We start from the raw sequence: 12,837 nt of genomic DNA, 5'->3' as shown, positions 1-12,837 counted from the left end.
CACTGCAAGCTACCAACTGCCACAGGTTGCCGGAGATGACACATAGGGCTTTCTGTTGAACTATGGTTTGTTGTTGCATCATTTGCTGTCAAGTTGACTTTGACTTATGGCAACTCTGTGGATGAAAAACCTGTCTCTGGATTCTCCACTCCAAACATGCATCTGAGGAAGTAGGCTCAAATCTATGAAAACCTATGCTTCCAACTTCTTTCAGTTCAAGTCTATCTGGACTCATGGTGATCCTGTGAATGAGACATCTCCAAGACTCCCTGTGTTCTACTGCTCTGCTTAGGTCCTGCAAACTCATACTGTCGTCTCCCTAATAGAGTCCATCCATCTACCATGCAGCTTTCCTTCCTTTCTACCTCCCTCCACCGTTCCTAGTGTTTTCCCCAATGAGTCATGCCTTCTCATGATGTGACCAAAGTATGACAGCCTCAACTTGATCATCTCTGCTTCCAGGGAGATTTCTGGCTTGATCTGAACTAGGGCCCATTTGTTTGTCCTTTTGGCTGTCCATGGGATCCTCAGCACTCTTCTCCAGCGCCACATCTTGAATGATTTGCTTTTCTTCCTATCCTCTTTCTTAACTGTCCAGCTCTCGTATAATCTAATGGGGAATACAAAGGCTTGGATAATTCCAACTTCGGTACTCAGTTGTATATCTTTACACTTTAGGATCTTTTCTAGTTCTTTCACAGCTGCCCTTCCCAGTCCTAGTCTTCTTCTCATTTCTTGACTGCAGTCTTCATTTGAACCCAAGGCAGGAGTGATGTAGTGGCGTGAGTGTTGGTCTATGACTCTGGAGACCAGGGTTCAATTCCCAGCTCAGCCATGAAACCCACTGGGAGACCTTGGGCAAGTCACATGCCCTCAGTCTCCGGAGATGGCAATGGCAAACCCCCTCTGAACAAATCTTGCCAAGGAGTCCCCAAGATAGGCTTGCCTTAGATTGGAAACAACTTGAAGGCATGCAACAACAACAAGCAAAGGGGACTCTTTAACTATTCCGATTTCATCATTGTCTAGGTTGTTTCTGTGCACTTTCTCCATGGCCGTTATTTTTGTTTTCTTTATGTTCAGCAGAGAGCCAAGGTGGCACAGTGGTTTGAGCGTCGGATTACAACTCTGGAGACCAGAACTGGATTCCCAGGAAAACCCAGTTATAATCCTTGGGCAGGTCACCCTCTCACGGTTTCAGAGGATGGCCAGGGCAACCCCCCTCTGAACAACAATGGCCAAGAAAACCCCATGAGAGGGTCAGCCATGACCCGCCTTGAAACCTATTGTGGGAGAAAGGCGGGATATAAATCCTTGAGATACATAAATAAAATAAATGAAGCCCACTGGGTGATTTGGGGGAAGTCACACTCTTTCAGCCTCAGAGGATGGCCAGGGCAACCCACTCCCTTGAACAAATCTTGCCAAAAATCCCAGGACAGGGAGGCCATCAGCCAGAAAGGACTTGAAGGCACACAACAACAATAACAAAAACAACAAATAAGAGGGTTGCAAATGACCGGGTCTTCAAATGTTGGAAAGAAAGGCACACAAAAACCACAACCAGAACAAGAAAGCAAACCTTCCTTGAGGAGATATTAAAACAAATGTTAGTACTTGCCTATAGAAAAACTATAGGCGGAATAGCTAATACTCCAGAGGACAGGATCAAGATTCAAAATGACCTGAATAGACTAGAAAGCTGGGCCAAAGCTAAGAAAATGAAATTCAACACAGAGAGATGTAAGGTACTGCACTTAGGGCAGAAAAATGAAATGCACAGATATAGGATGGGGGACACCTGGCTACATGTGAAAGGGATCTAGGAGTCCAAGTAGACCACAACTTGAACATGAATCAACAGTGTGATGCAGCAGCTAAAAAGGCCAATGCAATTTTTGGCTGCATCAATAAAAGTATAGTGTCTAGATCAAGAGAAGTAATAGTGCCACTGTATTCTGCTCTGGTCAGGCCTCACCTGGAATATTGTGTCCAGTTCTGGGCACCACAATTCAAAAAGGACATTGAGAAACTGGAGCGTGTCCAAAGGAGGGAGACTAAAATGGTGAAGGGTCTGGAAACCTTGCCCTATGAGGAACGCCTTAGGGAGCTGGGGATGTTTAGCCTGGAGAAGAGAAGGTTAAGAGGTGATATGTTTAAATATTTGAAAGGATGTCATACTGAGGAGGGAGCAAGCTTGTTTTCTGCTGCTCCAGAGACGAAGACCCAGAACAATGGATGCAAGCTCCAGGAAAAGAGATTCCACCTCAACATTAGGAAGAACTTCCTGACAGTAAGGGCTGTTCGACAGCGGAACAAACTCCCTCGGAGTGTAGTGGAGTCTCCTTCCTTGGAGGTCTTTAAGCAGAGGCTGGATGGCCATCTGTTGGGGATGCTTTGATTGGATTTCCTGCATGGCAGGGGGTTGGACTGGATGGCCCTTGTGGTCTCTTCCAACTCTATGATTCTATGATTCTATACTTGCCCACAGAGAATCATTGGAGAATACATGCCCATAAGGAATCATTGGGGCACACTTGCCCAAAGAGAAACATTGAGGAATACTTGCCCATAAGGAATAACTGAAGAACACTTGCCCATAGAGAATCATTGGGGCATCCTTGCCCATATATTTTTGCATCTTCCTCCCCAATGCTTCCCAGTGGGCCAGCCCCGTCCTTCCCTTCCTTCCTTCCTTCCTTCCAAGGGGGAGGGGGAGAGGGGGCTCTGGAGCAGGAGGCGCCTGGGAAGGGGGGGGGACTGGGCTGGGCGCCTGACCTTTCCCTCTGGCTTCGCCTATAAAGGCGAGAGGCAGCAGCCCAGGAGCCAGGAGCCAAAGCAGCGGAGGAGGAGGAGGAGGATGGCGCGGGCGGAGGTCTTGCTGGGGCATCGGCAGCATCCTGGCTCTGGGCTGCTAGGGCTGCTGGGGCTGTGGGCTCTGCTGGCCCTGGTCCTGGGGGGCAGCGGCGCCGGGGCAGCCCCCTTGCAAGGCGGCGACGGAGGGGCGCCCCCGATGGCCAAGATCTACCCCAGAGGCAGCCACTGGGCGGTGGGTAAGTAAGGCAGCAGGCAGCAGGCAGCGGCAAGGAGGAGGCAAAGCTCGGGCTGCCACAAGCGAAGGTCTCGGCATTTCTAGCAGGGCTGGGGGCTTTTCTCTGGGCATGTCCTCCAGTTAATCTCAAACGTCCTCCATTCTGAGCAGGACGAAGAAGCATAGATTGGCATTTCTAAGAGGGTTGGGGGCTTTTCTTTGGGTATGTCCTCCATTTTTCTTTAAAGTTCTCCATTTGGAGCAGGACTAAGTATGGACTTAGGAGCAAAGGAGGAGACACAAGGCACCGCAAAGTGTAGGACATTCCCAGGAAAATGGAGGACACGACACACCCACCCACTCCACACTATAAAAGCTAGAAGCTTTCCTTCTTCTGGGCCATTGCTCCAAATGGAGGACTTTGGAGGGAATTCCTCCTGGAGAGGAAAAAAGGTTCAAATGGAGGACATGTCCTGGAAAAGGAGGACACCTGGCCAAAAAGGATAGGAGCAGGTCTCTGCCTTGAAGTGTTTTGTCACTTAGGGGTGTTGTGATGGTTGTTTGTGTCCCAACTTGTGGAAAGGACTCTAAGGGAAACCTCTCATAGGGTTTTCTTGGCAAACTTAGTTCAGAAGGGGGGTTGCCATGGCCATCCTCTGAGGCTGAGAGAGTGTGACTCGCCCAAGGTCGCTCAGTGGGTTTCCATGGCTGAGGTGGGATTCGAACCCTGGTCTCCAGAGTCAGTCACTATCATGCTGGCTCTCATAGTAAAGAGGATAGAGGATGGGGGGGGGGAATTGCCTTTCTTGGAGTAAAGTTCCCCAAATCTGTCAGCATGGATGCCTCGTCCAAAGGAAGCCGCGTGGTGCTAAAACTGAGGCGTATTTGGTTTTCTCAGGAGAAAGATGTCTCAGATGTTTCCTCACAACTTGGAAACCTTTCTCTCTCTCTCTCTCTCTCTCTCTCTCTTTCTGACTATCCTTCCCAGAATCCCCCAGTCCAAAAAACCCAACTTTTGCAAACTCTGAGTAGAATACAACAGGAAGAAAAAGGTCGTCCAAAAGGTGTATACCTCAGGTTCTGAGGAAAAGCCAAGAACATATCTATCTATCTATCTATCTATATCGGGTTTGGATGCTAGGAAGGCTCATAGGATGAGGGAGCAGATCTGTGGCCAAAGAAGTTTCCTCCAGTTTAGTTTGCCCAACTTTGAAAATAAAACCTGGCTTTCTGTAGGGTCAGCATTTGAATCCAAGGCGCAAACCACTTTCTATACTGCCTGTCTGCCAGTTTCCTCCTTTTTTCCTCTTTCCTTCCACAACCCTTGCCCAAAGAAAAGCCCCCAACCCTCCTAGAAATGTCAGCCCATGCTTCTCAGTCCTGCACAGAATGGAGGACATTCCTCCTGGACAGAAGGTGGAAGAAAGGGAGGACTTGTCCTGGAAAAGGAGGACACACCTGGCCACCCTGGCTGGACTCCAAAGGAGAAAGCTCTCCTTTGGGGCCGCGAGTTCGAATCTCCCTTCCATTGAACATCAATCCCAATTTGGGACTTTAATGTCCACCCTTTCCCCCATCCTTTGGCCATTTTTTAAAAATCAAAGTACTTTGTATGGCTCTGTGTGTGTGTATGTGTGTGTGTTGTGTTATTTGCCACAAAGCTGGCTTCAACATAGGGTGACCCTATGAAGGAGAGATTTCCATCAGCCCCAGCCATCTGTCTTGCTCAGGTTTTGCAAATTCAGTGATAAAACGAATCCACCAATTAAGAAAAGAGCCCTTTCTTGTCTAGAAACCACTTCACCCAATGTAGATTCAATGCCAGAAAGTTACTATATCTTGAGTCTCCTTTATCCGAAATGCTTGGGATGAGAAGGGCTTCAAATGTTGGATTTCTTTCATCAGATTTTGGAATGTGAAGGATGACCAGCATCCATAGTTTTTTGTGGGTTTTTCAGGCTATCTGGCCATGTTCTAGAATAGTTTATTCCTGACGTTTCACCAGCATCAGTGACTGGCATCATCAGAGAATGCAGAGAAACCCCCTATCGATTTGCAAATACAAAATCTTGGAGATGGCACCCTAGTCCAAACCCGAAATTCATGTTATGTTTCTTATACACCCTATACAAATAGCCCAAAGGCAATTTTTGTACAACATTTGCAGTAATTTTGTGCACAAAACACAATTTTCTAATATTGAACTTGCGGCGTCACGTCAACGTACAAAAAGTTTGGGATGTTGGAGCATTTTGGCTTTTTGGATAAGGGATGCTGAACCTGTACTAAATGATTGGCTGCAGTACAGAAGGAGAATAGGTCTGTCAATGGCTGTCCGCTGTGGACTTGCAAAAGATAAGTAAGCAAATAACTGCGTATGTGAGTATGTGCATGCATATATGTGTGTGATGTGTTGTTTGTCTTCAAATCATTTCCTACTTATGGTGAACCTAAGGCTACAGAGTTTTCTTGGCAAGTATCTTCAGAGGAAGTCTGCCATTGCCATCCTCTGAGGCTGAGAGACTGTGACTTGCCCAAGTGGGTTTTCATGGCCACGCAGGGATTTGAACCTTGATTTCTAAAGTTATATAATCCAACACTCAAACCTCTGCACTACACTGGTGTGTGTGTGTGTGTGTGTGTGTGTGTGAGAATTGCAGAGAGGAATGGTCTAGTTCGCTGTCCAGTCAGTCAGTCATCTGTGTCCTCTTTAAGGGTATTTAATTCCCTTGTCTCTCCAATTTTTATTCTTTCTCCATCATCATTCTGTGGCAACTGAGCGCCCTCAGGATTGTCCCCCGAAACTTATGGATGTCTCCCCTCTTTGCATGAACAGAAGCCACACTCAAAAGAACACATTTGCCATTCACATCCAGGAAAACTGAGCCCACTGAAGCTCAGTGGCTGTCCACATTTTGGAACAACAACTTGGACTTTCTGGATCCAACCCAAGGTCTTTCTCATGTCAGTGATAGAACCTGGTACCATCTGTCTGCATGGCAGGTGCTTTAATGGTCAACAAGATTCCCTCCCATTCTTGAAAGCTTTCACAGTGAATAATTTCATAGAATCATAGAGATGGAAGAGACCAGAAGGGCCATCCAGTCCAACCCCCTGCCATGCAGGAAATCTAAATCAAAGCATCCCTGACAGATGTTCATCCAGCCTCTGCTTAAAAGACCTCTAAGAAAGGAAACTCCACTACACTCCAAGGGAGTTTGTTCCACTGTCGAACAGCCCTTACTGTCAGGAAGTTCTTCTTAATGTTGAGGTGGAATTTCTTTTCCTGGAGCTTGCATTCATTGCTCCAGGTCCTAGTCTCTAGAGCAGCAGAAAACAAGTTTGCTCCCTCCTCAATATGACATCCCTTCAAATATTTAAAGAGGGCTATCATATCACTTCTTAACCTTCTTTTCTCCAAGCTTAACATCCCCAGCTCCCTAAGTCATTCCTCATAGGACATGGTTTCAAGACCCTTCACCATTTTTGTCGCCCTCCTTTGGACACACTCCAGTTTCTCAATGTCCTTTTTGAATTGTGGTGCCCAGAACTGGACACAGTACTCCAGGTGGGGCCTGACCAAAGCAGAATATGTTACTCCATCAAACCATCTTTTATTTTCTCTGTAACTTGCACACACCTGTCCTATCTCTTTGTCTGCCTGCCTTGGGTCACATAGTACCATTGTCTTCAATGCAAGCCATGCTAGTCTTCCCTGAAATGCAAGCTGGAACAGTAGGCATGCATGAGCTGAGAAATCAAAATCTCTCTGCTCAGGTGGCCATCATTCAAGCAATCCAGAGTGCCCAGAGCTTGGAAAAGTTACCTCTTTTTTTTTTTTTTTGCACTACGTACAATTTCCAGATCCCTCCCCAGCCAGTACCCAAGCCAGTCCTCTGGGATTCTGGGAACTGTACTTTGAAAAGTAACTTTTGCATGCTGTGTCGTTGAAAAATCTCTTAAGTGCACTGTGGTGTCCAGAATGCAGAGAGATCTTGTAGCACCTTTGAGACTAACTGAAAGAAAGAAGTTGGCAGCATCAGCTTTCCTAGACATTGATTGATTGATTATAAACATTTCTGCAACAGTGGCGGTACTACCTGTGCTAAAAGTTCAGTGAGTTTTCCTTCTTCCAATGCAGCTTGGATAAATGGAAAGTACAAAACTGTCTGGTTCACATTTGTGAACTTGTCCATTTATGAACTTGCCCCGGTTGGCAGCAATTCTTTGAATATAATAGTACTTCAACGTCCCATTGGTCCACTGCTTCAATTTCAAGACTGGCTGGAGACAGATGTTAGGTTATTGCAGAGAATGGTAAAGTGATAGATAGAAACATTGCTCAACATCCGTATCCACAGAGCTAAGTTAAACCTTACTCGCCAGTTGTATGTAACTTGATTTAACTCAAGGAAGCCTCGTGTGAATGTGATTCTGAGTGGAGGTACTTATCCCAATCTATTTCCCCTTACTGAAAAACTAAGGCCCCCAAACTCCTTTTCTCCCCTGCCAAGATTCCAGATGTGCCTACTTTTTTCTGGTACTCCATCATGAGACAAAACATTTGGGTGCACGTTGGAGGACTAGGTTGGAAAACAGCCAGTGGAAAAAAGGGTTACATGAGACATTTCTTCTTTGATGCTTCTTCACACAAAATCACTGCCCCCTGAAGCTTCTTTTGCTTTGTTTTTAAAATAATCAGAAAAACATGCATTGTGTTTGCTTTTTATAGGGCTTCAGAAGTTGGAAAGTAAAATCTGATTGTTCAGGATTTGCAGTGGTATAAAATAAAGGAGTGTGCACAACGGACAAGGATGCTGCTCGTATGGGCTGGCTCTACCATTAGGCAGAATGAGGCAGTCACTTCATATGGTGAATGCTAGCAGGGCCACACAACCCATCTTGGAAATCCTTACACTGGCCTGCTGCTTCAGGTGTGATATAAGACACAATCTCATGGCCGATGTTGTTGGTGCTGCTGGTTTATCAATTTAGATCTAGGTTTTTTCTCAAATACTGGGATTTAAGATGATTTACAAAGCAGTAAAAGGAGTGTAAAGACAAACAAAACAAAAAACAAAAAATGTATCTAAGAGTTATTTAAAGTTATTTTAAAACAATGGAACAATCTATAGATTTAAAACCATTTGAAATTCATTAAAAGTTAGAATATGGCACAAAATATGGAACAAACTAACTAGGCACTTTTATTTTGGAGCCAGATGCAGAGTTGGTACAGTTTTACTAATTCCTACTACAACTTCATCCAAAATAGCTTCTGATTCCATGACTCCACAGCACTCCTTGTCAGTAGCTTTTGGCACTAATTTAAATGGCATTTCTGGTTCTTCTTGCAGGTCACTTCATGGGGAAAAAGAGTACAGGGGATTTTCCTTATATATACGAAGAACGGAATGAGTCCCCCTTCCCTTCACTGCCTGATAACATCAAGCAGCTGGGGGACTATTTGCAATGGGAGGAGACGCTCAAGCAGTTCCTCAGGCTCCTAGATGGGAATGAAAACCGAAGCACTCAGGTCCTCAGGGAAGAATTGCCGTTTTCTGCCAAGAGCGCTTGGGAGGCAGAAGACAACAGCAGTCTCAAAGATGTAAGTGCAGACTTTGCAATAACCTTTGATATTCTGTCATTGATGATTATGAATGCACAAAGCTTCCAGGTGGTGCAGTTCAGTTCAGCTCAATTTATTTGTTGGGAAAACAATTTATTTGATGCAAAGCATGGCTCAACAGAGCTGAAAATATAACCAAGAAATTCAACCAGTGAGAAACTGAAAGCCTTATCGCATGAGAAAAGAAGTTCAAAATGGAACAGGAATGTAGCAACTTTCTCTGTGCCTTTCTGCATGACATCGTATCACTTCCATTCTCCTTCCTGAGGAAGATGGTCATAAAAACATGCCTTTTGTCAAATGGATTTTTCCAGCACCACAAAAGGCATGCTTTTATGACTGGCTTGGAAAGAGAGTGGAAGTGATACAATAACATGTGGAGAGGCTCAGAGAAAGCCGCTAATCTCCCAATCTATTTTGGATTTCTTTTCTTGTGCAGTAAGGCTCTGAATCACTTATTTTTAAGTTATCATACAAATCTGTTCCAACCTGCAGTTTATGAATACAATATACTTTATTTATTTACTTATTTCTAATATGTTTATAGGGCTTTCAGTGGTGAGAGTCTTTAACATGTGGTAACTTCTTATTTCTGCAACAGTCCTTGTGGGTAGGTCAGCATTATCAATAGCGCAGATTTGGGGACCAAGGTTTGGGCGGGGTTTGAAAAGTCAAGGACTGAGTCCACAGCAGAGATGAGATTCAAAAAGATATCTTTGGAATAAAAAGATACACAGTTATAGCAGTTTGACATTACTAATTTTCATGGCTCCATTCTGTGGAATTCTGGAATTTGCAGTTTGATGAGGTCCTTAGGATTTTCTTCTACATAGTTCTGAAGTGGACGTTTATCACACCATCTCAGGAAGTAAGCCACCTCAAACATAAGCTGCCTTAGTTGTTTTGGAGAGGTGGGATAAAAGTAAAATTTTATTTATGATTATATTATTAAACTGCATTGGAGATAAACAGCTGTCCCAAGAGGCAAACACCTTCTGTTTATGTTTGCTTAATCTTCTGCAAAGTAAGCCTGATTTGCACCTTTTGTGCAGGGCCAGTGGCAGCCAGTGATGCCAATGTCTGTAAGGTGGTGGATCTGTTCTGGGTTTTAGTCCAAAATGTAAAAAGGAATCGAAGATACCAGTCCCTTTTTTCAAATTAGGTTCAGCACCTTGGATAGATCCTGTAAAATCAGAGTATACCCAAGAGCAGATTCTTCATCATACTGGGACTGGAACTACAAACTGCCACTGTTTAGAGCTTCACGAAATAAGAAAGTGTTACCAGGAATGCTCTGGCCATGTTTTAACATCACAACCATCCATCTTTTCTACCACCTATTGAATTTTAAGGGAAAGGACTTTCTGCTATCTAAGGTTTTTGAAACCCTATTTCCAAAATCGACATAGTGAAATGGTTTCCCTTATATAAAATAGCAAAACCAAGGTTTACTTTTTGGAATTTATATATTTTCCAAATATTTTCAAGGCCTGGATGGTTGAATCCGTGGATAACAAATTCATGGATATGGAGAGCTAATTGTACCTTAATATACAGTATGGATTTAAGCAGAGGGGCACAATTTGCTGCTTTGCCTGAGAGAGCAAAATATCTCAGGCCATGCTTATAATACACACATAAAGTGGCAGCTGGTAGCTTTCATGTCAGTGGGGCAGTTGAATCCACTCCAAGTTTTGTTCTGAACTCTAAAGGAGCTGCCTAACATATTTTGGGAATAGGGTTCATCATCACCCTGGACAGCTCTGGACTAAACCCCAGAGGAGATCCACCACCCCACTGACAAGGAAGCCAGCAACCACCACTGTGAACATGTCAAAAGACACCAGGTGGCTTTTTACAAGATTGTTTTCCAACTATTTTCCTTCCTTTCTCTCTCTCTTCATCAGATGATGGATTATCTGCTGCAAGTGCTGGATAGAAAAGAAACCACTCCTAGTTGAAGCAGCTGTCATCCCGAACTGAAGGCATAGAATATTATCCTCAAGAGACTATGTTTTCATGAGCATTTTGTTGTATATGATAACCAATGAAATGCCTTTTGTGTTAAACAAGATTTTCTTTCCGTGTAAAATAACCTGTTCCCTTGTATTTCTAACAATGATGACTTACACTCTCTGGCGGCTTTTCCCCTTGCAAGCAGCATTTTCTTCATTTGAACTGCTTTGTTGTACATAATTGTCGATGAAGGGTCTTCCAATTCTCTGACGGTACTTTGCTGTTTCTCTCTCCCTCCAGTCTCACTTCACCTTTTATGTTACACAATCAATCAAGATTCACAATAAATAACTATCTCTCTCTCTAAGACACTGTGAGTGCTTTTACTGACCCAAAGATGGCATATCCCAGGTGCTGTGTCTATTTTGGAAATAGGGTTTCAAAAACCTTAAATAGCAGAAAGTCCTTTCCCTTAAAATTCAAATTAAAACCTAGAGCGTACCCACCACACTCTGGTCATGCAAGCCACTATCCTTCCTTGATGAGATAATAAGAACAAAAGTCATACATCACAGATATCATTACAAATGCAAAACTATGTAATATCCCCTTGACCCAATCCACCAAACCTATCTTAGCAGCTGCATCGAGTGATGGCGGTCTGTTCTGCTGACTATTGGGATGCAGTAGGATGATGTTTCCAGACCCCTTTTGTCAGCAGTCTCTGGTGCAACACTCAGAAGCAGGACTCCTGTTGCACCAGAGATTGCTGGTGGGAAGGGTCTGGATATACTATCCTGCTGTGTCCCAACTGCCAAGAGAACAGACCTCAGTTACTTGGTGCAGCTTGCTGTCTGTTAAGGTAGGTTTTGTAGCGTAATAGTGAATACTGAGCAGTTATGAATGTGTAAGCCTAGCTTATGTGTGTTGTTTGCCCTCAAGTCATTTAAAACTTATGGCAACCCTAAGGTGAACCTATCACAGGGTTTTCTTGGCATGTTCCTTCAGAAGGGGTTTGCCGTTGCCTCCCTCTGACTATGCGGGAGTTTGACCAGCCCAAGGTTACCCAGTGGGCTTTCATGGCCAAGCAGGAATTCGAACCCTACTCTCCAGAGTCACTAGACTACTCTGGCTCATAAGCCTAGCTTACAGATTTATGATTGCTCAACAGGATGCCAGCCAAGAAAAATAATGGAAAATATGCATTAGTACATGGTTGCTTCTTTGAAATCCATTGTAGAGACACCCTTGGATTTTGTAGATCAAGGCTAGACAATGGGCAGCTGTCCAGATGTTGAACTGAGGCTCCCATCAGCCCTGTTGCAGTTCAACATCTGGAGAGACTTTCCACACTCCTGGTAGAGATGTGCCTCTTTACATATCTCTTTTACAAACTTTCAAAGGAAGCTAGCTCAACAACTGGGAAAAGAAGAAGAGGAATGCTGAACTAAAGATGATCCATTCCTTATGTTTTTTAAAAAAAGCAAGCTCAGGTGGTTTCTTCTGATGGCCCAAAATGGTTGCCCTGAAACACAGGAACATATCAACATGTACAAAGGAGTTTTGAGGTTTGCAAAAGTACAACTATATATTTATATTTATATTTATATTTATATATATAAATCACTTATGTGGACAAACACCTCCACCACCAAGGACAGCCAACTAAACATTGATCATGTTGAGTAGCCACAAAATAGTGGGTGTCTACTGGGAGGGAAGGATATAACATGGGTGGAGTATCTTGGGGAAGCATGATTGACTGATTGGGACAGGAACATTCCTGCTGGAAGGTAAAGATACACTGAAACATTGTCTAATAGCTGTCATTACAACCTAAAAATAGTAGCAAAGGGCTGGCATACTGAATGACTAATGGGTTTAAGCATACCTAAATACCCTAGACACCAGACCAGTCTGGTCTTGGAAGCTAAGCAGGGTCAGCCCTGGTTAGTATTGGATGGCAGATTGGATGGCAGGCTATATTTCAGAGGAAGGAACTAGGAAAATTACCTCTGAGTATTCCTTGCCTAAAGAAATGGAATTTATTGGGTCACCATAAGTCAACTGGTGGCTTGAAGGCACACACACACACAACTGGAGGCTGAATTTTGTTCATCAATTCATAATTGGATCCCAATATATTGTCCATGGGGAGAATCTAAGCCATTTATTATTATTATTATTATTATTATTATTATTATTATTATTATTATTATTA

The 12,837-nt window shown here is 43.8% G+C and overlaps 1 protein-coding gene across 1 annotated transcript; it reads left to right on the top strand.

The window, feature by feature from the left end:
* Positions 1-2,830: 2,830 nt before the first annotated feature.
* LOC121923465 (gastrin releasing peptide) lies at positions 2,831-10,985 on the top strand. Its single transcript, XM_042453925.1, has 3 exons — positions 2,831-3,053; positions 8,389-8,639; positions 10,568-10,985. Exons 1-3 carry the CDS (start codon positions 2,861-2,863, stop codon positions 10,619-10,621), a joined length of 498 nt encoding a protein of 165 aa, XP_042309859.1. The 5' UTR covers positions 2,831-2,860; the 3' UTR covers positions 10,622-10,985.
* Positions 10,986-12,837: the final 1,852 nt, after the last annotated feature.

This window comes from Sceloporus undulatus, chromosome 2 (assembly GCF_019175285.1).
Source record: "Sceloporus undulatus isolate JIND9_A2432 ecotype Alabama chromosome 2, SceUnd_v1.1, whole genome shotgun sequence".
In the NCBI taxonomy this organism is placed as follows: Eukaryota; Metazoa; Chordata; class Lepidosauria; order Squamata; family Phrynosomatidae; genus Sceloporus; species Sceloporus undulatus.
The sequence above is the reverse complement of the archived record's forward strand: the minus strand, read 5'-3'. Positions and strand labels throughout refer to the sequence as shown.